The 27,464-nt window shown below is 40.9% G+C and overlaps 1 protein-coding gene across 2 annotated transcripts in view; it reads left to right on the top strand.

Annotated features, from left to right (window-relative positions):
- Positions 1 to 4,667: 4,667 nt before the first annotated feature.
- Positions 4,668 to 27,464, top strand: part of ANKRD12 (ankyrin repeat domain 12) — a 114,539-nt gene continuing 91,742 nt past the window's right edge. For both annotated transcript variants that reach the window (XM_055127428.1, XM_055127427.1), the window contains exons 1-2: positions 4,668 to 4,808; positions 27,152 to 27,286. In XM_055127428.1, coding sequence (XP_054983403.1) covers positions 27,200 to 27,286 — 87 coding nt within the window. In that variant the 5' untranslated portion in view covers positions 4,668 to 4,808; positions 27,152 to 27,199. The remainder of the gene's footprint in view (positions 4,809 to 27,151; positions 27,287 to 27,464) is intronic.

Here is a 27,464-nt window from a genome sequence, read left to right as displayed (position 1 = left end):
GGCGGTGCTTATGGGTTCATGTGGTGTCAGAGTGTACCTGGGGATTCTGCAGGGAAAGCATGAGCGTCAGCCCATTGAATCATCTCCCCTGGTCCCCAAGAGTTCTGTTTGTTTGGGGGACACACACCACACACAGCGGTGGTTAGGGCTTACACCAGGCTCAGTGCTCAGGGGATCACTCCTTGTGGGGCTGAGTACTACCACCTGGGGTTCTGGGGATTGAACCCAGGAGAACCACATGCAAGGTAAGCACCTTCTCTGAATACTGTCTCTCTGGCCCAGATTTTTTTTTATTGGAAAAACAGCGGTTTCAGATACTGTGTGAAAAGAACCATATACAAAGGATATGTTCTGATTACCAATTTATATGTGCTACAAGTACTAAAATTATAGGCATACCATTTTTTAAATATAATATTCTTAGATAATCACTGTACTGTAGTAGTATCTGTTAGGATTTTGAGTTTTTCTTTGCCCATTTTTCTTTAAAATAATTTTTAATATAGAACACTGATTTTATAGTTTCCTGCTTTGCTTTTAAAATACCTGGTAGGGGCTGGAGAAACAGTACTGTGGGTGGTAGGACACTTGTCTTGCATTTGGCTGACATCGATTTGATCCTAGCACCTCATATGGTCTTTGGAGTCCTAAGCATGATCTTGAGCACTTTCAGATATGGCCGAACCCCTCATCCCCACAGAAAAAAAAAAAAACACCTGGTAGTCAAATTCTGTGACAATAGTATCTGAAGGTACTGATTGAAAAAAAATTTTTCTTGTTTTGAAGCTACACTCAGTGGTATTCATGTCTTACTCCTGGCTCTCTGTTCAGGAGTTACCTGGCAATGCTTGGAGGACCATTCAATGAAAGGTATCAAGTAGGACTTAGCGATGTGCAGTTTAAGTGCCCGAACCATCCTTTAATTCTTTCTTAAATTTTAGAGACACCTGGCAGTGCTCAGAACTCATGGCTCTGCACCCATGGGTCACTCCTGGCGTGCACAAGGATCAAACCTGGGTTGGCTGCATATAAGGTGTTCAAGCCATGATTAAGCCCCATATGCACTGTTTATAAAGCGAGTTTGGCAGGGTGGGGGGTGGCATGGGAGGAAATGTGCTTATTTAAAAATATGGCAAAAATGACAAGTTATTAAAAATTCGTTTTTGGAACAGCTACTGAAAACTTGGAGAAAGGTAATGATTATTCAGACTTGCTCACTGGGCTCACTGCTGTAGAAAAAAAGTGACAGGACGTGATGAGGGTTATGTTTGTTTTGGGGGTATGCCCAGAGTGCTCGGGGGAACCATATGGGGTGCTGGGAATTGAGCCTGGGTTCACTAGATGCAAAGCAAGTGCCCTCCACGCTTTACTGTCTCTCTAATCCAGTAAGAGTTGCTATTCTGTGCAAAGGCATTATATGCATATAGGCTAAGTCATGTGATAAGTTATGAGCTGACAGTCTGAAAAAAAAATTGGGATGGGGGTGAGGTTTGGGCCACAATTGGCAGTATTCAGGGCTTGTTGCTCAAGTCAATTCTAGCTGTGCTGAGGATATGCCACATTGTCCCTCAAGCACCCAAGTGAGCCGCTTCAAGGCAAACACCTTAAGCCCTGTACTAGCTCTCTAGTCCTGAAATACAAATTTTGGAATATTGTGATGTAGGCATAGGTAACAAAATATAATTGATTTTAAAGGGTGAAGAACTAAAGTGGGAAAGAGAAGTTGTGGAATAGCTTCTAGTTTGCCTACCATACACATTCTCGTATTTTCCTTCCCTTTATTATTGCAACAACCAGGGATCACACTTATTTGCCGTGCTCAGACACCTTAGTTGAAGCATACCCAGCTGTACACTGTGCGACACAGTAATCACTAATAGTAGTGCCATTGGGATCACGGACTCAACATACGGTGCTCTATCACAGGCTGAGTTATCTGCCTTATACCTGTAGCATAAGATGCTCTACAGCTCTCCTGGGTCAGACATACTTGAATTGTTTGCTAGTAAGAATCTTAAATAAATGGGCCAACTTAACTTTGAAAAGAGTAATGTTTAATGCTTGGGATCCATGACCTCTGGTATAAGAAAAACTGATCCATTATGTCATTAGTTCTCATTTATACTGACCGTAGATTTTGTGGGGTGGGGGGCAGGCTTCACCCAGCTGTACTAACCTTAATGCAAGCTCTGCCTTCAGGGATCATTTCTGGTGGGATTTGGGGGACAATATGCAGTGCCAAGGATTGAACCCAGGTAGGCTGCCTGCCTTAGCTATTACTATATATCTCCAGCTCTGTAGATTTTTGAAAGTGTTAATGAGTACATGCGTAACTGCAGTATAAAGTTTGGGGAATCTTCATCCAGTCCACATACACACAGATTTAAATGGGATAATACTTCTGTGACCCAGACAGTTTTTTTGAGCCTAGTGTCAACATGCACATCTGGTGAGCCCATTTCCTCCATGGTAATCTTCCGACCTCTCTGAGGACCCGAGGTGATGCATACCCTCTCCATGCATGCCCTCATTAATGTTGATGGTATCTCTGCTCACTACCCTGTTGATAGCAGAACAGTCCTTTTTCTCACCCTCTTAACGGGAGCCATCCTGCCAGGCTCAGAAGACAAAGAAGAAAAACATTTTTAAAGACTTGCTGTCAGTTCCAGGACTTGAGCCAAGGAAAGACTTGGCTTTATACATTTTAAAAAGCCTTAGTCGTTTACTAATCAACTAGCTCATGAATATCATTTTCTTCAGAGATTTTTCCAGACCTTGAACATGTTTATAAGAAGAATTAGTAGTCTTATTGATACTTATATAACAATGGAAAGTTTAGAGCCAGAGAAATAGTTCTACAGGATGGAGCATAACCTTTATTTGCAGGAGGCCCTGGTTCAATTCCTGGCAAGGGGTTTGAGTCCCGTATTGGGTGTGACTGAGGTTTTTGTTTTTATCTGATTTTTGGGCCACACCCAGCTGTGCTCAGAGCATATTCCTGGCTTTGTACTGAGGGATCACTCCTGGCAGGGCTCCAGGGACCATATGGGGAGCTGGGAATTGAACTCTGTTGGTGAGCAAGGCAAGTACTTACCCTCTGTCTCCAGGGCATTCAAAGTTTTTCTTAAAAACAAAATTTCTTTCCACAGTTTCACACGGACCTTTCAAATAATTGTGACTGAATATAATTTGCCAAGTATAATGTTAATGTACTTCCTGAGATAAAAAGTTCAACACTTGATTAATTCTGTAATAAACTTTGTTTCTTACTAGTGTCTTTGCATGTAGCCAGTCAATAGTGGCTGAGATCAGAACTGCCTTTCACGTACTCAGTAATTTTAAGCGATAAAATGAAAGCATGCAGTTATTGCCATAAATTATGGTTAGCTTTTTTTTTTTTCCCGGTAAATTCAAGATTTCCATTTTCAAGCGAGGCACTGCTGTATCAGTAGCCACTGCTGTCAGTAATATTTTACCCACTTCCGGTTAAATGAGAACCAGCTCAGTAACTCGAAGAGATGTCAACAATTGGTTTAGTTTTCAGTGTTGTGTGTGTGTGTGTGCGCGCGCTTCACGCCGTAAATTCCGTCGATTAGATGTAACACCTTTTAGCCACTGGGTGCTCATTGAATAAAATGATTTACAGGTGGAAGAAATCTGAAACCTCGGGAAGAAAAAAAAGCCCAGATCTTTAATGCAAGTTTATGTTTTGTATAGTAACTTGTTGGAATTCAGCCTTCTCTTGTCAAATCTGAAATGTCACATCTGTCGTGATTAGTGACAAACCTGCAATTGCTCCAATTAAGTCAGACTGGCGCTGTGAAAGCTGGGCGATGACTGTTATCGACGGGGAGAAGATGGTTCCCTCCAATTATGTAATCCCTTGGGTGGCTAAAGCCGATCGTTGCATATTAACCTTCATGTAAATAAAAGGCGTCTCCACAAGGAAGTCAGTAAAATGGTTTCCCTGCGATTATGTAACGCCTTGGGTGGTGAAGGCTCGAGAACACTGTCACAGTCCACCTGGGGGACGTGAAAGGCGACTGAAGGAAGCGTCCGAGCTGGCGAACAGCCTCGCCCCCTGGCCGGGGTAGCGCTGCCCCCGCGGAGCCCGGGCGAGAACTGCGGCGCGGCAGGTGCGGGCGGGCCGGACACGCCCTTCCCGTCAGGGCGCCCGACAAAGCTCCGCGCACCCGAGGAGCCTCCGCCGCCGCCATTTTCAGGAGTTTCCAGTTACAGCCTGAACCCCGGTGGCCTTAACCCCACAGCTGCGGCAGAGCCAGCTGCCCGCCCGCTCGCGCGCTCCCGGAGCCCGGGGGCCTCCCCGGCCCGCGGCCCCCGCGCCTCCGACTTGGTACGTGCCGGCCCCCCGCCCCGCCCCTCGGGCAGCCTCGGCCGAACAGAAAGGGCGGCGGAAGGGGCGGGCGGGGCGCGGGGCGCGGGGCGGGCCGCTCACGCCGCCCGGCCCGAGCCGCGGGGTCACGTGCTCGCCCCGCAGCCAATCGCAGGGCGGCGCTGTGCCGGGAGCGAGGAGGCTGTGGTGAGACGGACGGGGACCGGAGATGTTTTCCAGCCTGGCCTCGGCGGCGTTCGTGGCGGTTGCAGCGGCGACGGAGGCGGCAGCGAAGGCGGCGCCGAGGCGCTGGTTCCGGGGATAGGCCCTCCGCGCCGACTGCGCCGCCGGTCCGTGAGGGCGAGGGGGGCGTGGCGACGGCGCGGCGGCCGGAGGGGCGCGGTGTGGAGCCTGCGTCCTCGCCGGGCAGCGAGCTCTCAGCCCCGCGCTCTCGCGGCGCCGGCCCCGGAGCAAGGTAGGGACGCGACCGGCCGCCGCGGGCCCCGCCCGGGCTCCCGATGCGCCGCGGCGCTGCTGGGCGTTGCCAGCGGGGCGGGGGACTGGGGCGCTCCCCGCGCTGCCGCTCCCGGAACATGGCGGGGCCCGGGCGGGGCGCGCGCGTGCGAGTGCGCGGCGGGGAGAGGCGCGGCCGGGCGGCAGCGGGCAGCGCGGCGGGGCCGTCCCGGGGAGAGCGAGCGGCCGGGCGGCCGTCCCGGGGGAGCGAGCGGCGGGGCGCGGCGCGGCCGTCCCGAGGGAGAGCGCGGCCGGGCCTGGGGTCCCGCGCCCTCCCGGGGGCAGCGCGGCGGGGCTCCGGGCTCCTCCGAGGGGTGCGGCGGTGTGACGCGCGCTCGGGGACCCCAGGGCGCCGGACGGGCGGTCGTACAAAGAGGGTCGCCGAGCCTTGCTGACAGCTGCTTTAATGATAGCGGCGGGACGCCGCTGGGGACGGGAAGCTGACGGGATTGCGCCAGTGGAAATGTTAGGAAACATCGTACGCCTCGTGGCCACCCCGCGCGTCGCTTCCTCTGGGCCTCCCCGGCTCGGTGGCCCGGCCGTGGGCGCGAGCTGCCGCGATCAGCAGCGCTCCGGGCAGCTCTACCGTCCCAAGTCGGGACGGACCCGCGCGCACACACATATTTTTAAGGCGTGTATCAGTGGAAAGGGTAAGCAAACCCTTAAATAGCTGTTTTTAAGTCAATTGTTTATTAAAAGCATATGTGCAATGGGCTGCTTAAAGATCTGGGGCGCCGGCTCTTTCGGTTTCTTCAGACATACAAAGGGCTTTCCTGGAGATTAACTGAGAACTGGCAGGACATATGCTCCGTTGGTGCCAAGTGACTTAAAAACAAAATGAGTTCGTGTTGACTGTAAAAGAGCAAGTCCGCGTGTTATCTAATCTCGTAGGGGAAAAACTCGAATTCGTGCTAAATTCAAAACATTGCTACTGGCGATGATATACTCGAGGGGCTTTGCTGTTTATAGGTTCTTTATAGTTAAAGAAAAATTTGTAAAGGTCTGCAGAAAGCTTGATCAGACTTAACCATTCAGGGCATGTGTTCTATTTTAGACACACCGTGTTAACGTGGAATAAAACCAGTGTCAAGTGGTATTCGTGGAAAGAAACAGTAACAAGCAGGACTTCTCTCAGGCTCTTTATCTCTTACGAAGAAGTTTCTATAGTTAAGGCAGTTTTTATGTAACAGCTGGGAACGAAATAAACTGGTTATATATACCATGTCGAATATTTGGAGAATTGTTGACACAGCACCACTACTCAGCTGGGGGCAAGTACTTAGGTGAAAGTATGCTGTGCAGTTTCTGGATTTAGTTTACTACAGGGAAGGAAAAGACAAGTTGAATTGAGTTTGGAAAGGAATGACCAGCTAGTGGACTGAAACAGAATTTAAAGGTAAAAGATGGCTTGCTATTTATTTTTCTTATAGAAATTGAAAGTGTGTTACTCTGGTATATTTGGAGAAACGGATATTTGGTAAAGCTCTTGGAAATAAAGGTTTGATAATAAGAACATTCAGTTTCTTGGTTTAATTGACAACTTGCTAAAATTTTATTAAACCCATTTTGCGTATGTTACTTCAGAATGATTAGTGAGACGATCATTTCTTTTGTAACCATAAGCGGTTTCAAGTGTATTCTGCTACATGATACTGAAGACTTATGCACATAAGCTTCAAGTATTTGTTCAGGAATTGCCTCCAGGTTAAGAGCTGTTGACTGTTAAGTTTGAGTTGAATCTTTCTACTGCGATCAGTGTGTATGTATAAGATGCCTGGAGACTCTTTACTATATGGTCTTCAGAAAGGTGAATTACCTGAAATTTCCCAACTTGTTTTTTCTTTTATTGTTCAAGTCTGTGCTCAGGGATCACTCCTGGTAGGCTGGGGGGACCATATGGAGTGGCAGGGCTCGACTGGGGGTAAGGCAAGTGCCCTACCTCAGTACTATCCCCCTGACTCCTAATTTCTCTACTTCAAAGATGAGAAAATATATGTCTGGCGAAGTGGATAGATCAAAGTCAGCACTCGTTAAAACAATGGTTGTGACCTAGAGAATTCTTTTTGTTGAAATACTAATTTGTCTTTTTCTTCAAGAAACAGCTGTAGTAGTGGAGAGACCATTGAAACAAAAGTGAGATGGCCTGGGTTTGAATTTTTTACTTGTCATTTCCCAGTTATGTTTCTGGGTAACTTAATATAATATGCACTATTATCTGCATATTTTCTTATAATTTATACGGCTTAGGGATGGAACAAATTTGTTTACATATGGAAAACACCTTGTCTACCATAAGCTTCTATGCATGTAAAAAAGTGTTTATGTGTATATTTTAATTTTTAAGCACTATAATTTTTAGTAGTGTTAATATTTGAAGAATGAGGTTGGTACATCAGAGAGTATCAGTAGCCTTCAGCACTGTCACAAGTTCATTCTCAACCATCTCCTAATTCCCCCTTAGCAAACTCAATTCTATAGGTGGACTCAGGATCTGTTATGATAAGCCATTTTTATTTCCTTATCATGTTCACTTGGTAAAATACGGTTTTATTTTTGACCAAAGGGATGGTACAGGGGATAAGATGTTTGCCTTACATGTAGCTGAATCTATGCCAGTTTACCAGGAGTGACCCCTGTGCACTAATGGGTGGGGCCCCAGAACAAGAAAAACAAGCGTAAGTGATATTTATAAAGAAAATAGTTGTTTTAGAGTAACAAGGTGTCTAAATCCCTAGGCTTGTGCTTAGCCCTAGCTTTGTTTTCAGCACCTGCTGTTTTACAGATTATAACTCCCCATAGATACGTTTTCTGATCCCCACTTAGTTCTAATCTTTGTAAACCCTTTTATGAACATTGAAAATATTGCAGTACTCAGAGCTGACTTCCTTCGGAGAATATGAAGTTTCTTTATAGAGCATTTGAGAATATTTACAAATATATTAACACATGCAAAATCTTAATAGACCATGACTTTCTAAAACTTATCGGTGAAAGTATATTGGTTGTAATGTTCATTTGTTGCTAGTTTCCAAATACAGCAATTTAACATTTCCTTTATAAATTCAGTTTTGAGTAGTTCATGTTAAGGTCATCTTAATCTATGCGAGTACATAAATATGTTGTCATTGCCCCCCCCCCAATTTTTATGCTTTTGTTATTAAGTTTAAATACATTTCTTCTATATTTTTATTATTATTTTGGTGATACCAAGAATCAAACCTAGAGCTGCCTAACACATGTAATCTTGAGCACATATAGTGCAGGGAACCAATATGTTAGTAGTACAGTATTAGAGTATTAGGTTATTTAGAACCTGAGTGTATTCATGATACTCAAAAGTCATTTGTCAGACACTTAGAATGTGGACATACCTTTGTTTAAAGTTTCAAGTGAAATGTTTTGGATGATTTTCATAAGCACTATTATAGTTGAGAAAATAGGCTTTGCAGTTAGGTATATAGGTATTCACATACTTAAAAAGTGAGATTCCATTTCCCCAATCTTAACTATTTCTGTTTTTCTCACTAAGTGTATTTAAGGCTTTGTTTCTTAAATTTCAGACTTAATGAAAAATGTTTGGTGATAGCTACTACACCTTCCACTGTATTGATGGAAGAGCAAAATGCCTTGTGAGAATCATTGAGGATAGATTGGTAAATCTTTTTTATTGACATGCTGATACAGGGTTTTGGTTTTTTTTCCTTTTATGGTGTTAGTAGCAAATTATTCTCATCAGTTACAGAAAGGTCAATAAGAATTTCTGAAATTTTAAGAGATTCAAATTCAGACTGAATGTTCTTAGAAAATTAAAAAGAGATGGTTCACATCGAAATAAGAAGAGGTAAGTTCTGAGTTATATTTAGGGCAGAAATTTATAGCAAGTTACAGGGTAGAAATAATTTTTTTCTTTGACATTTTAAAATTGCTTCTTTGGCCAATGCTTTAATTTTTTTCAAAAATGTAGTGTTTTTTTCATTTCTCAACAGTTTGTACTTGGGGAAATTATTATAAATATCAGCGATAAATTCCATGTTGTTAAACTACCATAGTACTAAAAGTATTGTAAGAGCCCAGTAGCATCTCTTCTTATTCTTCTTCCTACAGTTTTATCTATTCGCCTAATGGAAAACAAACCCATGTGTAACTCTCCTCCTAGAAATACTTGTATTCTCTTTAGAAAACAATATAATATCTTCAAAAACTGGTGCTTTGCTAGTTCACTTGATAACTGCTTTGTTTGATCTCTTGAACTTCACAACTATTCTGAGATCAGTATAGAATTAGATTGTCAGCTATCTAATATTCAGCTGTGGATTGAATCCAGGTTAAGATTCTCTGGAGTAATTCTACCTTTTAAATTTCCTTCTGAGGACCAGAGTAGGGAGCTTGCTTTGCTTGTGGCCAACCCGAATTAAATCCTAGCCCTGCATTTGTCCCTGGAGTGATCCTTGAGCCCAGAGCCAGGTAGTAAACCCTGAACATTGCTGAATGTCCCCCCACCTCAACCCCATTCCCTTATTCACTTGTGAAAGAGAATCATTAATAAACCTAAAAAAGGAGGAAAGAAATACACCTTTTTATTTTATTACCAATGCCACTTTGTACACAACTTTTCTATGGCTTCTGCAACTGGATAAGTAGGGTGGAAGTAAACTCAAAATTTCTTTTTTTGGGGGGGATGAGGGGAGGTTGCACCTAGCGATGCTCGGGGGTTACTCCTGGCTCTGCACTTAGGAACCACTCCTGGCAATGCCCAGGATACTATATGGGATGCCCGGAATTGAACCTGGGTTGGTTGCATGCAAGGCAAATGCCCTAGTTGCTGTACTATCGCTCCAGGTTAAATGCAAAAATTCTTTAGTTTATGGTGATGATGTTAAAAATAGGTGAGAAAATTCAAAACTTGGAGAATGTTTTCTACCATAATTTGCACAGAAATGTATCAGTGCATTCCAGTGTTCTTTATTGTCTTGTAACCTGAGTTGAGGCTTTTTTAAAAATAACCAGCTTAATTGACTGTTTGGAAGTTATGTACTATCTCTCCAGCCCAGATGTTTAGAAGTTGTTCCTATCTTGCAAAATACATAAAAATGCCCCAAGAATTAAGAGTATTCTTTTAAAACTGCACATGACTAGGACAGAATAAAACCTTCTAAATTTTTGTTTGTCCTGTTATTGAAAATAAACAGGAGGGGGCTGGAGCGATAGCACAGCGGGTAGGGTGTTTGCCTTGCACGCGGCCGACCCGGGTTCTAATCCCAGCATCCCATATGGTCCCCTGAGCACCGCCAGGGGTAATTCCTGAGTAAAGAGCCAGGACTAACCCCATGCATTGCCGGGTGTGACCCAAAAACCAAAAAAAAAAAAAAGAGAAAAGAAAAGAAAAAGAAAATAAACAGGAAAGTTTGACAGCAAATTGGCTTACTCATTTTTCCTTTTCTTGTCTTTTTCCCCTACTTGATTACTTCCCCTTCAGCTCTTTAGGGGAGCTAGTGTCACTCTTTATGCAAATACCCAATGCCTCTACCTAACTGTTGTTACTAAGTTTAAATTGTATTATTAAATTTGTTTCTAATACCATTTTGTGTTTTGAGGCTTTTAACTGTGGTAAAAGTGCTTTTTTTTTTTTTTTTCTTTTTGTGTCATACCCTGCTATGCTCAGGGGTTACTCCTGACTGCAGTCAGGAATCACTCCTGGCGATGCTCGGGGGACTGTATGGGATGTTGGAAATCGAACCCGGGGCCAGCCTCGTGCAAGGCAAACGCCCTACCCACTGTGCTATCGCTCCAGCCCCCGGTAAAAGTGCTTTTGATTTTAGTTACATGGATTTGAGTTAATACATGGGCAAATAATTGCTTTTTCTTGAAATTCACACATAATACCCTTGACCATTTTCCCCCTCTGTTCTACTTCTCAAAATTCTAGCACTGGCATAAAGAATCTGAATTATTTTTAGGAACAGGGATATAATTCAGTCGTAGAACACTAACCTTACATGTATGAGGTCCTGGGGTTTGATCCTGACTTGGGAGGGATGCAGGAGGAAGGAAAGAATTGGTGATTCTTACTAGGATTTTTAAATTTTATAGTTAATAAATGTTCACTGTTAAAATTAAAACTATAGTAAAAGTTGGTTCTTCACCTCAGTGATGTTCTTTGTGTATCGAAGATTCTTATACATGTTATATTTCTTAATATTTCTTTGACCAATTAGCTGTAGAGATGTATTTATAAATATACTTTAGTGGAGAATAGATGCTCTGTGTAACTTTTCTTTGGCTCCTTATGGTGCCTTTTATCTTCTTACTATTTTATAGATGAAATTAAGCTTAAAATCAGTGACCAAGGGCTTACTTACAAAATGATACTTTCAAAGAAGTTTCAGGATATTAAGAGAAAAAAAAAGTGATAAGTATTAAGTTTTTTGGGGAAGAATAATTATAGATTGTAGGCTTTTACAAAGAGTGTAAGATCTTGAATGATTCAGCCTGAAAATGTGATTTTTATTTTTTCTGGATATTGAATTTGAAAATTACCTTTTTTAAAAAATCATTTTATTTCTGAATTTTCATTTTACCAGAATGAATACTGTGGATACAATAAGAGGGAATAGACACCACATAATTAACAACTTTTTAATTTGTGCATAGCACTGCAGCTAGCGTCAGTAAGCCAGGTATTTGGGAGAATATAGAGGGAAGGTAGTATATTTACCTCCTTAAGGGTTTGCATTCAGTAAACAAAAGAGACATGAAATAAGTGGACAGTATTCTTGCTTTCTGGTTGGTATAGAAAGATTCTCTCTCTCTCTCTCTCTCTCTCTCTCTCTCTCTCTCTTTCTCTCTCTCTCTCTCTCTCTCTCATTGAGCACTCTCATCCCATTGTTAATCAACTTGCTCGAGCAGGCACCAGTAACATCTCCATTGTGAGACTCTTATTGTTTTTGGCATATCGAATACGCCACGGGTAGCTTGCCAGGCTCTGCCATGCAGTGAGATACTCTGTAGCTTCCCGGGCTCTCCAAGAGGGACGGAGGAATCAAACCCAGGTCAGCTGCGTGCAAGGCAAACACCCTGCCCACTGTGCTATCACTCCGGTCCGTAGAAAGGTACATGGTAAATAAATTTAGCCCAGTGAAGATAATGGATTACATTCTAAAGTAAAAGTAGTGCCTGGCAATCTACCCATGATGTATTCGATATGCCAAAAACAGTAACAAATCTCACAATGGAGACGTTACTGGTGCCCATGCGAGCAAATTGATGAGGAACGCGATGACAGTAATACAGTGATACTTTGAAAAATAATACTAAAAGTGGTATTTCTTAAAGTGAGCTATACTGTCTCCTCTTCTGCTCCTCCTTTTACCCTCCAGAACTGAAATGACTTAGGGTGGCGGATCAATAGTTGGCTTGGCTGAAATGTGCGAGTGCACTTTCTCATTGTCCACTGAAAGAAGGTAGATGGTAGATTTCTGTGGGTGGTAGACCAAATGAGTTTTGGAAACCTCTGCTCTAAAGAGAAGCATGTATTAAGTGACCAAGATTTCACTGCAATGCCAGTGACAGCCATAAAAGAAAGAATTGGCAGTGTGGGAGAAAAGATGGGTAGCAAAAGAGAAAAGTAATCATGGGATTACTAGGACAAGGAGCCTCATATAAATGAACTTCTAAGAAAAGGAAATAACATGTATTAAGTGATTTTCTTAGAAACCAATTATAGAAGTAATACAGCATTCAAATCAGGAGATCAAATATTTGAATTTGGGGAGATAGTTCAAAGTGGATAAGACTCTTGCCTTGCATGCAGCCAACCTGGGTTTGATATCCGGTACCCCATGTTTCCCTGAGCACCACCAGGAGTGAGTCTTGAGTGAGGATCAGGAGTAACCCCTGAGCATTGCTAGGTGTGGCCCCAAACCCAAAACAAAGCAAAAGCAAAAAAAGGGGGGGCTGGGTGATGGGGGGTGCAGGGAGGAAGAATTCTTAGGCTGTAGGTACCAGTCATATCCAAAAAAGATGTTTCTGCTTGCATGGAATTTAGCATCTCAGAGGATGAAACTGGAGAGATAGAATAGTGATTAGGGCACTTACTTGACTTGCACACAGCTGACCTGTGCTCAATCTCTAGTACCCCATATGGTTCCCTGAATCTGCCAGAAGTGAACTGTGAGTGCAGAGCCAGGAGTGAGCCCTGTGCACCATGGTGTGTACCCACCCCCCAAAAAATACAGTTTAGAAGGATTAGTAATAAAGTTCTTGTAAACATTTTGAAGTTACAGTGCAGATCTTTGGAAATTGTATTTGGGGGAAAGGTGCGCTATGGTTTTATATTCTGAAATAGTTATTTTTAAAAATAGAGAGCTGGAGGGATAGAACAGCGGGCGGAGGTAGAGTGCTTGTCTTGCATGTGGCGGTACCCAGGCTTAATCCCTGGCATCACAATTGATTTGTCCTGGAAAGACTGCCAGGAGTAATCCTTGAATGCAAGAGTGAGGAGTAGAACCTGAGTACAGCTGATGTGGCTCAAAAAAAAAAAAAAAAAAGGTCAAAGAATAAAATCTATTTCATGTATTTTTAAATGAAAGCTTGTATTTTGAGAATTTTTTGGCCCATTTCCTTTAGTAGATATAGCTATTTAGTATTTGTACCATGCATAGAACACCTGTCCTTTCCCCTCCCACAGTTTAAAACATTTGTGTGATGATATTGCGGTATTTTACTTTAAAACATGAAACAATATAGATAGGTATTCTGTCTATTTGGATTAGAGGTGTGACAGGACCAGTCTTTCTACTATTAAGGATTCAGTGAATTTAGGAGATAGACTGATGTCAGGTCCCTCATAACATGTATCTCATTATTCTCCTTGGTAGGGAGAGGGGCTGGAGCAATAGCACAGTGGTAGGGCATTTGCCTTACATGTGGCCACCCTGGTTCAATTCCTCCACCCCTCTCGGAGAGCCTGGCAAGCTACCAAGAGCATCTCGCCCGCACAGCAGAGCCTGGCAAGCTACCCGTGGTGTATTCGATATGCCAAAAATAGTAACAAGTCTCACAATGGAGGCATTACTGGTGCCCGCTCGAGCAAATCGATGAGCAATGGGATGACAGGGAGATTGTTTATAATTCAGAACTATTTTGGCCAGAGGAGCTACCAAGAATACATACTACTTTCTAAACTAGTTTCGGGTATATTTTATTTAAAATACTATGAAAACTATAGCTATTCTAAATTCCCTGCAGTAGAGTGAATATAGAAGAGGATAGTGGACCTTGTCTGAATTAAAATGAAATAATTCAACCCTGTTTTAAAGCCCTAATAACCATTTTGGTTATAATGGAAGCAGGTTATAACTACTATACTGTTATTTTGTTGGGGGCAGTGATGTTGCATGTGGATTAGAAATAATATTGGTAATTGTGGATTAGGGTTCTAATTTCAGCTACCTGTAACTGCTTATGGAATTTGGGGGTAAGTAAAGATGATTTTCATGATTATAGGCTTTATAACAGAAGTATTGATTATTGTAACTTACTCCTTTTTAATGTTGTGAACTTTATTCCAGATCTCTTATATTTTATGTGCTGTGGTTAAAGTGATCTAAGCAATTAAATATTCCTTTTTTTATTTCAGACTTTTTGTTTTCTTTTTTTTGGCAATAAAGTGAGGTAAGGCATTATTTGGGATTAAATTCGGAGTAATACTTAGAATTCTGCCAGGCATTTGATGTTGCAAGGATTAACGCTTGTCTTTGAGGGGTAGTAGAGAGTTGGCAAACTTAAAATACCAAAACTTTTTTTACTTTGAAGTGTTACAAATAAGTTAATAGATAAGTAGCATAATGAGCACCTGTCTATCAGTTTAAAAATTAAATATTACAAATTCAGTTGAAGCTTTTTTTAATTTATTTTTTATTTATTTTTATTTTTGGGTCACACCTGGCGATGCACAGGGGTTACTCCTGGCTCTGCACTCAGGAATTACCCCTGGCCGTGCTCAGGAGACCATATGGGATGCTGGGATTTGAACCCGGGTTGGCCACGTGCAAGGCAAACTTGAACCCGGGTTGGCCGAGTGCAAGGCCAACGCCCTACCTGCTGTGCTATCTCTCCAGCCCCAGTTGAAGCTTCTTGTGTAGCACTCCTTGACACATTGCTCATTAATCCAAGGGAACTCATTTCTCTGTCTTTGTACAACTTCTCTTACAGTAGTATTTTTTATTTCTCTAGACCAATTGGTGGTTTTTCTTTTCTCAGTTTACTCAGTGACCTATTTGTTTTAACTGTAGTGCATATTGTGAATTGCATAGTGTTGTATATGACTGTATAGGATCATGAAAGTCTTAGGTAGTTTTTTATATAGGGTTCTGATTGAAGTTAGTTGAAAATAAGATTATATACTTTGGATAGAAATCTTATTTCAGATATAGGTGAAGAAAGTTAATGTCAGTATTTTTCTATATGCATAACAGAATTAACAGGTGAGAGGAACCTAATGAAATAATCATTTTAGGAGTATTAATCTGGTAGTAGCTATGGTCAGTGAGTCTTAAGGTCATGGCAAATTGCTAACTCATCTGGACTGATTTAGTTTCTAAAGCACATGATTTTTCAAGAAAAGAATGTTGGTTGCCAGTTCTCTTATAGATGTTTTTGGTTTTCAGAATTGAGAAATATTCCTCTTAACTCTTTTAGAATTGTTGATAGTGAAGTGAATATGTAATGGCTCTTGGTATTTCTGCTTACAACTTTGGTGGTTCCGGGGACGTTTTGTTTTTTCTCTTGTGCCAGAGATAAAAGTTTACTAACCATTTTCCTTGATCTGTTGCAGCCCTCTGCTGGCTTGTAGAAGTTGCACAATTAGAGCCCTGTAGGGCTCAGCAAACTCAGCAACTCATTTTTAGTATATTAGAACCTATACCTGCTCATTCAGTTGCTGGTGAATATTTTAAGTATCCAGCACAGGAATTCTGGGGGAAAATGTTACAGACCCAGAGCAAATAGATAATTTTGTTTAAAAGCTGTAAGTGTATTGTCAGATATGACATTTTATGGGCAGATATTTGGCAGTGTGAAAACAATCTCAGCATTAATCTACTGTGTAAATTTTATGGTGAAGTGCCCGGGATTGGACTGGGTTCTGACAGGACCCAACGCATGCGCCTTAAAAACCTGTACTCTGTTTTTGGTTCTGCTTAATCTTCTGCTTCTCAATTTTAGTGTGTGTGTGTGTGTGTGTGTGTGTGTGTGTGTGTGTGTGTGTATGTGTATTTTAAATTTATGTAGTTATTGTTTTAGTGTGGACTGAAGCGATAGCACAGCAGGTTGGGCATTTGCCTTGCATGAGGCCGACCTGGGTTCGATTCTTCTGTCCCTCTTGGAGAGCCGTGCAAGCTACCGAGAGTATCCCGCCTGCACGACAGAGCCTGGCAAGCTACCTGTGGCATATTCAATGTGCCAAAAACAGTAACAAATCTCACAATGGAGACGTTACTGGTGCCCGCTTGAGCAAATTGATGAACAACGGGACGACAGTGCTAATTGTTTTGGTGTGTGTGTGTGGGTACATCCTGTGGTGTTCACAACTTATTCCTGGCAGTGCTCTTGGGTACCATATGCAGTGCAGGGAGTAGGTGGAGAGAGGAATTGAACTGTGTGGTCTGGTGAGTTAGATGGCAGTTGCCTTAGCCCTTTACTATCTTCTAGTCGAAATTTAAGGGATTTTAAATTCTTTCACCTATCTGTTAATTATGCTTTTCTAGTATAGATGGTTTAGTTTGAATTCAGATTTTATTCTACGTTTAGTGTAGATATGTAGCTTGTTTTTTGTTTTTTTTCTCTTTGGGTCACACCCAGCGATGCACAGGGGTTACTCCTGGCTCTGCACTCATGAATTACCCCTGGCAGTGCTCAGGGGACTATATGGGGTGCTGGGACTCGAACCCGGGTCGGCCACGTGCAAGGCAAATGCCCTACCCGCCCGTGCTATCGCTCCAGCCCCCTGACTATGTAGCTTGCTAAGGAAAGTATTTGGTAATTTAATTTGAAGTCTTTATTAGGGTTGAAGTTAACATTTTTCAATATTTGATTTACTGTTGGATGGAGAACACTACCCTTTACTGAAATGAAGTAGATGGTTAGGTGTTGTGGAGGCAGAGACTTGACAGGGAAAATCCAGAATTCTCTGTAGCTGTTTTGTTTGATAGGCTTATTTGATAGTCTTAAAAAGATTTCAGGTAAAACAGAGGATATACATATGTGGAGTATTAGAAAAGGTCTATTGGTTCTGTGGTACTAAACGCCATATACTAGGTTCGGTTCTTTTGTAGAGTATTTGATTTTTGTTTGTTTGCTTAGGCAATACCCTCTGTGTTCAGAGTGTACTCCCAGGCTCTGAGTTCAGGGATTGATACCTGGCTATAGTTGGGGAACGATACAGGTTTCTGGGTGACAAACCTGGGTCAGCCTTGTACAAGGCAAATGCCCTACACACTGTACTTCTGCTCTGGTGCCAGAGTGTATGAGTGAGAAATTCAGAGGGCTCTAGGATCAAATTCTGAGGCACACCCAACATTTAGAGGGTTTTCAGAAGAGAGGTGTTGAAAAAAGCTTCCTTTTGTCAATTTTTTTCTTAATTTTCTTTTTGGGGCTTTGGGGAGGTATACCTAGGGTGCTTACGGTTTATTATCTGGCTCCGTGTTCAGGGGTCACTCCTGGCAGTGCTAGGGATCCCAGCTTTGGTCAGCCACATACAAGCCAAGCTCCTTACTTCCTGTATTCTCTCTCTGGTACAATAAACTTTCTTTGAGGATTTATTCTATTTAACTAATTTTCATCATAAAAATTGCTATTTTTGTGTGAGAATATTTTTATATATTTAGATTCCTGAAGCCAGAGTGATAGTATAGTGGGGAGGCGTTTGCCTTGCACTTGCCTGACCCGGGTTTGATCCCCAGCATCCCATATGGTTCCTCTGTGCACTGCCAGGATTAATTCCTGAGTGCAGAGCCAGGAGTAACCCCTGGGCATCACCAGATGTGACCCCAAAAGCCCCCCAAAAACAAAAACCAAACAAAAAATTTAGGTTCCCTTCCATGTTTTGAGCATACATATAACATTTCACTGAATGTATGTGTGTGTGTGTACACACACACATATAGTTGCATGTTTGTTTAGTATGTCTTATGATAAATAGTTGAATTATTGGAAAAAAGTCCATCCTTAAAATTTAATTTTTGCGCACACACACACCACCACACTCCGCAGTGAACAGGACTTACTCCTGGCTCTGTGTTCAGAGGACTTTATATGATGACTTTATGGGATAGAACATGGGTCATCCGTGTGCAAGGCAAGCATCCTACCTACTGTACTAGTGCTCTTGTGCACCCAAAAGATAAACTTTTTTTTTTTATTTTTTGTTTTTGGTCCCACTCAGCAGTGCTCAAGACTTTTGACTTTGTGCTCCAGAACCATATGGGGTATAGGGGATCAAGGGGTTTCCCAGACAGCCATGTGCAGGGCAAGCACTTTACCCACTGTACTTACTTATCTCTCTGGCCCTTTATTTGTTTTTTTTCTCTCCAGCCCTTTAAAGTTTAATTTCATATATTTCTTTTTTTTTTTTTTCAGTACTGAGGGCAACCAGGACTGCTCTGCCAGAAAGATTGTGGTGCTAGAGATCAAACCTATGACCTTAACCTGGCAAATCATTCCCTCAAACCTTTTTAGCTATCTCCCTGATGCTATGCATTTATAGTTTAATGACTGCCAGATTCCTCTCTGAAGAGTTTATCTCAGTTTCGCCCTCACTAGCAATATATGAGTATGCTGGTTTTTGGAGCCCTTGCCAACAAACAGCCTTCATCTTTGTCAGTCTTTTAAATGAAAAGTCATCTCATTATTTTACAGTTTAAAAGTTATCGATGATCAGGGCCAGTGAGATAGTATAGGAAGTAAAACCACTTGCTTTGCACGCTGCTGATCCAGACCTGATCCCCAGTAGCCCATATGACCCCCTAACCCCACCAGAAATGATCCCTGTACACGGAATAAGTAAATTATAAATGAGTGACTTGGGTACATGGCTCAAGTGGGAGAACTTATGTTTGATTCCCAGCTGAAAGCCCACTTCCTACCTCAACTTCTAAAAAATGGGTTTTAAGGGTTTTTTTGTTTGTTTGTTTGTTTGTCTTGGCCTTTTGGTTTTTGGTCCACACCCACTGGTGCTCCTGACTTTGTGTGGAGCTAACTTCTGGTGGGCTCAGAGGACCATGAAGTGTGCCAAGGAGCAAACCCAGGTTGGCTATGTGCAAGGCAAGCTCCCTACCTGTTATACTATTGCTTTAGTCCCTAATTTTTATTTTTATTTGTTTCTTTGCCTTAGGTGACACCATTTCTAACTTGTCAAAATTATTCTGAAATTTATGTGTTGAGAATTGGCAGGAAAAGTTTGAAAAGTGAAAATGGTGAGGATGCACTAAAATATAATTTAAGTTATATAACTCAGAGGTAGAGAAATAAAGGGTTTGAGCACATGGCTGCCTGAGCATTGCTGGGTATGACCCTGCTGACCCTCAGCACTACTTAGCTTGAGCGGTACTATATTGTAGGTGCAAAGTACTGAATCAGGCCTGTATTGGGCTTATTGACAGAAATGGTCCCGTAAAAATAGAGTATTCAACTGCAGAGATGGTGAGGGGAACCAAAACAAAACAAATGAACCAAAACAAAACCCCAGAAAACCCAGTTTGGTATTGGTACAATAATGGAAAGAAAGGGTAGTGAAATAGACTAACGTACCAGAAATATTCAGTTATGTAAGGGGATAAAATATTTAAAATTGGCATTGTGTATTTTTTAATTGGCACTGCAGATGGGAAGCATTAAACATCAAAATAATTGAAAGAATATTAGATTGGATATATGTTTTCCAATTTGGGGCTTGACGTGATTTAGAACTAAAAGAAAACGATAGATTTAGGCATAAAGTATATTGTTGATTGTGCGTTGTACAATATATCAAACACTAATATTGATAGCATTGTTTACCAAAAGGTATGGAAGCAACCCATATGGGTAAACAAACAAAACATGGCTGTACATGCAAAAGATGGACTTGCTCAGTCTTTATAAGGACTGAAATTCTGACAAATATTACAGTACAGTGAATTTAGAAGACATGCCAAGTGAAATGAACTTCATAAAAATGACATATCAATCCCACTTACGAGGTAACCTTAGAGCACAGTTCATGAAGGCAGAAAGTAGAATGGTGTTGCTAAGGGCAGCAAGGAATAATGATTAGGAATTTCATTGTTTTACTGGGTATAGGTTTCAGTTGGGATAGATTTAGTTTTGAAGGTGGGTGGTACAGAGGATGCTGTTTGCTCACCAGTAGTGACATAATGCCACAGAACTATAAACTGAAAAGTTGTTCAAATGGTAAATTTTGTATTAAGTATACTTAACTATTACTCAAGTATGTATGTACTGCATGAAATCAGATTTTTTTCTTATAAATGATGATTATTTCATAGTAGAAAAATGAATGCTACTAACAGAAATTTGAAGAGGAAGGGCTAGAGAGATAATACAGCAAGTAAAAGTGCTTGCCTTGCTTTCTGGCTGACCTGGATTACGTTCCTGGCACCCCTTATAGCCACTAGTCCTCGAGGAATGACCCCTGAGTGTAGAACCAGGAGTAAGACTTGAGCACCGCCAGGTGTGACCCTCCACACCCTCAACCTCCTCCTCCCCCGGAAAATTTTTTAAAGGGGAAAAAGGAAGAATAAGTGATTAATACGTAATGAGAAAGTTTTTGATCATGAAAACCTCAGAGACTTTTGGAGTCAAACTCAAATACCAGGGGCTGGAGCAATAGCCCAGCGGGTAGGGCGTTTGCCTTGCACGCGGTCAACCCAGGTTTGATTCCCAGCATCCCATATGGTCCCCTGAGCACTGTCAGGAGTAATTCCTGAGCACAGAGCCAGGAGTAACCCCTGTGCATCGCCGGGTGTGACCCCCCCCCAAAAAAAAAAAAAACCAAAAAACCCCTCAAATACCAGAGTATGGGATGGGATAGAGAATGAACTCTGAAAAAAATAAAGATGAAGACAGGATGTGAAATTGAGATAAAGGCTGTAAATTACAAAAAGTCCGTATGAAGTACAGTGACTACGAGATGAGTAGGTGCTTGGTGTGGAAATGGTAGATATATTATATATTACATTATTATTATGTATTATTCATTGGTTCCCAACCATTAAAATTACCAGGATAACCTTTTTATTTTAAATAATTATATGTTTATTTTTAAAGTTGTAGATGGTTATGCGATAGCTTCCTCTGTAGGTAATTTCTTTATTCTATTTCTTGGCTTTTTGGGTCACACAGGTCAATGTTCAGGGGTTATTCCTGGCTCTGCACTCAGTAGTCACTCCTGGTGGTGCTCTAGGGACCATATGGGATGCCAGAGATTGAACTCTGCTCAGCCTCATGCAAGGAAATGCCTACCCACTGTGCTACCACTGTCCCCAGTCAATTTCTTAGTTAGCATAGTTATGTTGATCATAATTGTTACACCAGCTTTGATACATTGTAAGACCATAGTTTTCCAATTTTTTAAGTTTTTAACTTAATTTTATTTTTCTGTCCTTGGATTCTATCCAGATTTCTGTATTAATATTCATTGTGTAAGCTTCTTTTGGCTGTGACAGTTTCTCAGACTTTCTTGTTTTGGTCAGCGAGGTTAGAGGGTGTGACCCTGTTAATCAGTGCTCATGGGGCCCTGGCCACTCAGCCAATCCGTTATGTTTATTCAATACTTAGGCATGGTGATGCAGTCTACTCTGGCACCGTAGTGCTGGGGCCACCTGGGCCATGTCTGGTAGTGTGCTGTGTGCTGGGCATGGGGGCCCTCTAGAGTTCTGGTCCTTTTACATGCAAGGCATAAGCCCCTGTCCACTGAGCTGTTTCGTTGGTTCTGACCTATATAGTTTTGTTTATTTCCTAGTGCCAGGGATCTAACTCAGATTAGCAAGGCAAGTGCTCTGCCACTGAGCTACATACCCAGCTACATCCCCAACTATTTACTTGGCTATTTGCCCCACACCTGCTAAGGACTATTGGCTCATTGCTTGGGGGTTTCTCCCAGTGGTGATCGGGGGATCATGTGGGATTGAATACAGGTTTGAACTATCTAGTCCTGACTTTGATAGTTTTAAACAGTAGTGGTCAAGTATCTTTGTAGGGTAACACATTATTCAGATTTGTCTTGAGATTTGTTGTGATCACATTTTTCTTGTGATTACATATTTTCTTGTGATTAATGGGGGTTGGGGGCGGATGGTCTCAGTGGTATAGAATATCGTGTTCCTATAGCTTATCAATATACCACTGTTGATGCTAACATATCTAACCTGACAGGGGTTTCTAGAATTAAGTTACTCTTTTCCTCTCTTCTCACATGTTCTTTGGAAGGAAACCACCCTTGTGTCTCCCACACTAAACGGAATAGGGAATTATGCTCTACTCTTTTTGAAAATTTTTCTCTCAGTGCTAAGATTTTTATTAGTGGTGCTTTTTAAAAAGCAAATGTACATTACTAGGGAACTGATCTAAAGCAGTGAGGCTAGCTTTACGGTTATAATTCAGTATGTTAAGTAAAGTTTAACAATTTATTTTGGGGCACTTCCTACCATACTGTCTAGAGGTGGGGATCTGAGTTCACCCCTTGGGCTTAGCAGTGTGGTACAAGAAGGCCACTTGAAAAAAAAAACTGCCAGACGTGGCCTAGATCTAGTCATATGTTGTGCCACTGAGGTAAATCTCATTACCATTTTCTATCTCTTGAAGAGCAAAATGTCTGCAAAACTATCTGCAATTCTTAGATAATATTTTTTGTCTTCTCCCGTTTTAACTTGTCTTCAGTCAGACATTATCCCTCCTGACACAGACACTTACACTTATTGTTGTAACACAGTAATAACACTAACATGAAACTGTTCAAGCTCTCTTGATTGGGACCTCTTTCATTTGACATCTGTGCCCTCTTAATAATTTCTTCATTATGTTTATATATTCTGCCGCCCCCCCCTTTTTTTTTTGAGACACTCTCTTTATGGCACTTAAAAGAATCTTCAGATCTTCAGACTACCTTGTCTATTTCTATATTTAGTTCTAATATCACTTGTTAAAAAATTTCTGAAGAAAATTTTTTTGTTTGGTTTTTAGGCCACACCCGGCGGCGCTCAAATGCTCACTCCTTGTGGGTTTAGGTGATCTATGGGATACTGGGGATTGAAGCAGGGTTGGCTGCGTACAACGCAAAACCCTCCCACTTGTACTATTGCTTGGGCCTCCATGAGGAAGAACTTTCATTGCAGAATGGGACTAATAAGACTGATTTTAGTTGTAGATGTGCTCCTTGCTATTGGTATGTTGTGGTTTCTGGGCTCTATGTTGATGCAGGCGGAAAGGAAATACATTTGTTTTTCTGTGTTCTAGCTCCAAAAATTAGATGTGATTTTTGCTGGAAGATTATATCCATATTAAGCTAAATGTGAGTTTATGTTGATGTTTCTTTCAAATAGTAATCCAGTACCACATTTCAACCTTCTTATTTGCCTGTGTGCACCCTATTCATTTACTTACTCAGGTATTTATTTCTAATAGATGTATTTAATGGTTTCAGAACTGTTATGTTCCCAAATTTTTTCTAGATTATGAAAGGATTTTTATAGATTATAGAAGATTTTTTTTATATAGAAAACAAAGCTCCCATAGCATAAAACAAACCATTTAAAAGTGTATATTTCACTGGTTACACAGTGTTGCGCAATCACCATTATCTAATTTCTGAACATTTTTGTCACCCTAAAAGAAGTCCTCTACACAGTGAACCCTCACTGCCTGTTTCCTCCTTCTGCCACTCCTTGGCAGCTACTAAAAAAGTTTTTTTAAAGCTACGATATTTACCTTGCCTCCTTCTAAAGATAGGTTTAAGAATCTATGTTTTTAATTTTGTTTTGTTTTGTTTTCTGGGCCATTTCTGTTCTGCTCAAGACTTACTCCTGGTTCTGCACTTGGGAATCGCTCAGGGGATCATTTGAGGTGCTGGGGATTGAAGGACTCTATATCTTTATAAAATGTTTCACTTGTTTCTGATGATGTGAGCCTACAAGAACAGCATTTTTTTTTAGAGATTGAATTGAAAGGTTCCAGAAGCAATGGGAATCTAGGAGCATCCCTTCAAAGTTAAAAATAATGGCAACACTGATCATCTTTCCTTTAAAAGTCAGTTGAACACAGATCTGGGTATAGCCCCTGAGCATTACCAGTTATGACCTCCAAACAAAGAGAAGAAGATAGGGGAGAGGGAGGGGGGGGAGGGAAGTAGGGAGGGAGAAAGGAGAAAGGGTGGAGAGAGGAGAGAGACAGGATGGGTGGGGGGTGGTGGGGTAGAAGCTATTTGAAACCATAGCGATTTTGCACAAGACATATCTGGGTTTGATCCCTGGTACCTTATATGGTCCCCCAGGCCTGCCAGGAGTGATCCTTGAGCACAGCGAGAAATGACCCAAACACCATTAAAAAATTAAATATAATCAGCATTTTTTAGTTCTTCTGTGGTCTTGATTTTGTCTTACTGAGGAAGTAAAGCTTCCAGCTGTAATTCTCTTTTGTTTTTCCATTATGTTTTGAAACACTTGCTAATTACATATAATATATATTTAGTGGATTGACTCTGTTATCAGTATGTAGTTAAAAATATTCCTCTTTGTCTTAAGATGTATGTTGTCTAATATTAATCTAACTTCCTCATTCCTTCATTAGTAATTTTGTGGCTTTTTTTGGGAGGGGTCACACCTGGCGATGCACAGGGGTTACTTCTGGCTCATGCACTCAGGAATTACTCCTGACGGTGCTTGGGGAATCATATGGGATACTGGGAATCGAACCTGATATTTTTGACAGGATTTTTGTTATGAATTGAATGTTTAACATTTTTGGCATCCATTTTTAACTTTTATAATTATATTATTAATAAAGTTTTCCAAGTAAAGTTATTGAAATTTTTTCTAGCATAGTCTTAGTATAATGTACTGTCATGTATAATTTTCAGAAAATGTCAACTCATTCATCAGAACTGAGTTTGCCAGAATAGAAGATAGAGGAGATTGAAGGGGACAGAGGGCTCAGTGAATTGTGATAGAAGATGTGTGAACTTTGGTTGGTGTGATGTGGTAGCACATATTTAGTAAAATGAACTCATAAAAGACACGGGTAACCAACATTACTTTTTAAAAAATATACTGAAGTTTTAGATTATCTTAAATGGGTTTGTTTTGTTCGTCACCCCCAGTTGTTATATAAAAGCCCTATGGGTTTTTCATAAACTTCAGTCTGTTCTTGCATATTTTTATTGCATTTCTATTATTTTCTGTTACTGATATGTTATTTATTGTTTTTATCCTGTCACACATTATGAATTGGACTGGAGCGATAGCACAGCGGGTAGGGCGTTTGCCTTGCACATGGCCGACCTGGGTTTGATTCCTCTGTCCCTCTCGGAGAGCCCTGCAAGCTACCGAGAGTATCCTGCCCGCACAGCAGAGCCTGGCAAGCTAACCGTGTCGTATTTGATATGCCAAAAACAGTAGCAACAAGTCTCACAATGGGGATGTTACTGGTGCCTGCTCTAACAAAATCCATGAACAATGGGACTGCAGTGCAGTGCAGTGCAGTGCAGTGCTACATATAATGAATTAAAGTTAAATGGGGGAGAGTTACTCCTTCATTCACCATAATATATTGTTTGATTTACAAAGGAAATACTGCTTTATCTTCATAGTTAATTTTGCTTTGAGGTTACAACTTTCTGTTTATAAAACAACTATTCTAATGCTAAAGATTTGTACAGGATTTGGGGGGTGTGCTATACTTACGTGATTTTGTTTAGATGTAATTGGTAGTGTTGAAAAAGTTTCTTTGTAACTTCGATTGTTTTTCTTTGTAAAATGAAAGATATAAATGGTTAGACTCTTAGCTCTGTGTGTATGTGTCTGTCTATGTATTGGCTATATATCCAGGTTAGTTTTGATAGGTAATAAAGCCCATTTATATGAGTAAGTTATTTTATCAAAACTAAATTTTAAAGCAGTAACATAATAGTTTGAACATAGATTTTATTTATCTTCTGTTCAAGATGTCTGAGTGTTTAAATTCTTTTTTTAGTTGGATAGAATTTGGGTCAAACCTAGTGGTTGGAGACTACTCCCTGATCTGCTTGTTGTGGATGGAGACAGCATGTCACTCCTGGTAGTGCTCAGGGTATTTGGTGCCAGTGCCAGGGATTGAACTGGGGTCAGCCACATGCAAATCAAATCTTAACACCTCTACTGTCTCTCCAGTCTTCAAGATGTCTGAATTTTAATAATGCCCCGTGCCGTAGATACTAGTGTGACAGCTTTCTGGAACTTGTGAGACTTCTTTGTAAGAAATGTATAGCATTAATGAAACAGTTAAAATTAGGCTTGCCAGTAATTCGGCTTGTGGTTGTGACTCAGTCTTGTACTTAGCAAACATTCTCCATCTAACGAGTGCTATGTAATTGAGCTTTCTATAATAATAGTGATGTTGTATATGTGCACTGTATAGTAAGGTAACTATTTAATTTTAATTTTAACTTGCAACAGCCATGTATGGTATTAGGTCATCCATCACATAGCTACTTGCATAGCCTACCTAATAGCTTCCACCTTTTTAAGTCAGCTTACAGAATAGAGATCCAAGACAGAACCAGTTGTAGAGAAAAAGGTATTTGAAGTGATAATTAGAATACAGTATGATAGGTATTGAATGAATAGGTTGATAAAATGATTCAATTCCTGGGATGTCTGAGAATTCAATAAAGGGAAGTAAATCACTGTAAGGATTTTTAAGATAAAAAAGTGTAATTAATTTGACTTAAATTAATTGAAAGACAGTAGTATAAAATTGCTAATTAGATTTCTGTTGATATACTCAGAACAGCTGATACACTACTTCTTAATACCCAGAAAACAAGAAATTAGAAAGGACATTGGAGAACATGAGAAAAATTACATTAGTAGTTCTATTTCATCTTTCTGTCTGTGTGAATTTGGGCATGAGAACGTTAATTTGAAGCTACATTGTTAAGTGAAAGGTCATCACTTTGAAAAAATCATCTTGAGATATAGACAATTGCACTGTATGAGTAAACTCAAGTAAATTTCATTGTGCATTTATGCAAATAATCCTCATATCTATTCTTTACAGATCCAGGATGAGAAGACTGATGAAAGAAGCTAGCTGAACAGCTATAAGATGCCCAAATCTGGGTTCACAAAACCAGTTCAGAGTGAAAATTCTGACAGTGACAGCACTATGGTAGAAAAACCATATGGAAGAAAGGTATATGCTATACTGAAGATTTGTTGACTCTTTTGGAATTGGGGGGAAAAAAAATCCTATATTTTGAGTAGTTCTTTGTAAGATCAAGAAGACTATGAATGCCAGATAAATTCAGACTATAAGTCTGTTAGATATCCATTGGATTCCTGAAGATAAAATTTTCATAACCTAAGATAAT

This window comes from Sorex araneus, chromosome 2 (assembly GCF_027595985.1).
Source record: "Sorex araneus isolate mSorAra2 chromosome 2, mSorAra2.pri, whole genome shotgun sequence".
Lineage (NCBI taxonomy): Eukaryota > Metazoa > Chordata > Mammalia > Eulipotyphla > Soricidae > Sorex > Sorex araneus.
Note: the sequence above shows the minus strand (reverse complement) of the source record. Positions and strands in the feature narration are given on the sequence as shown.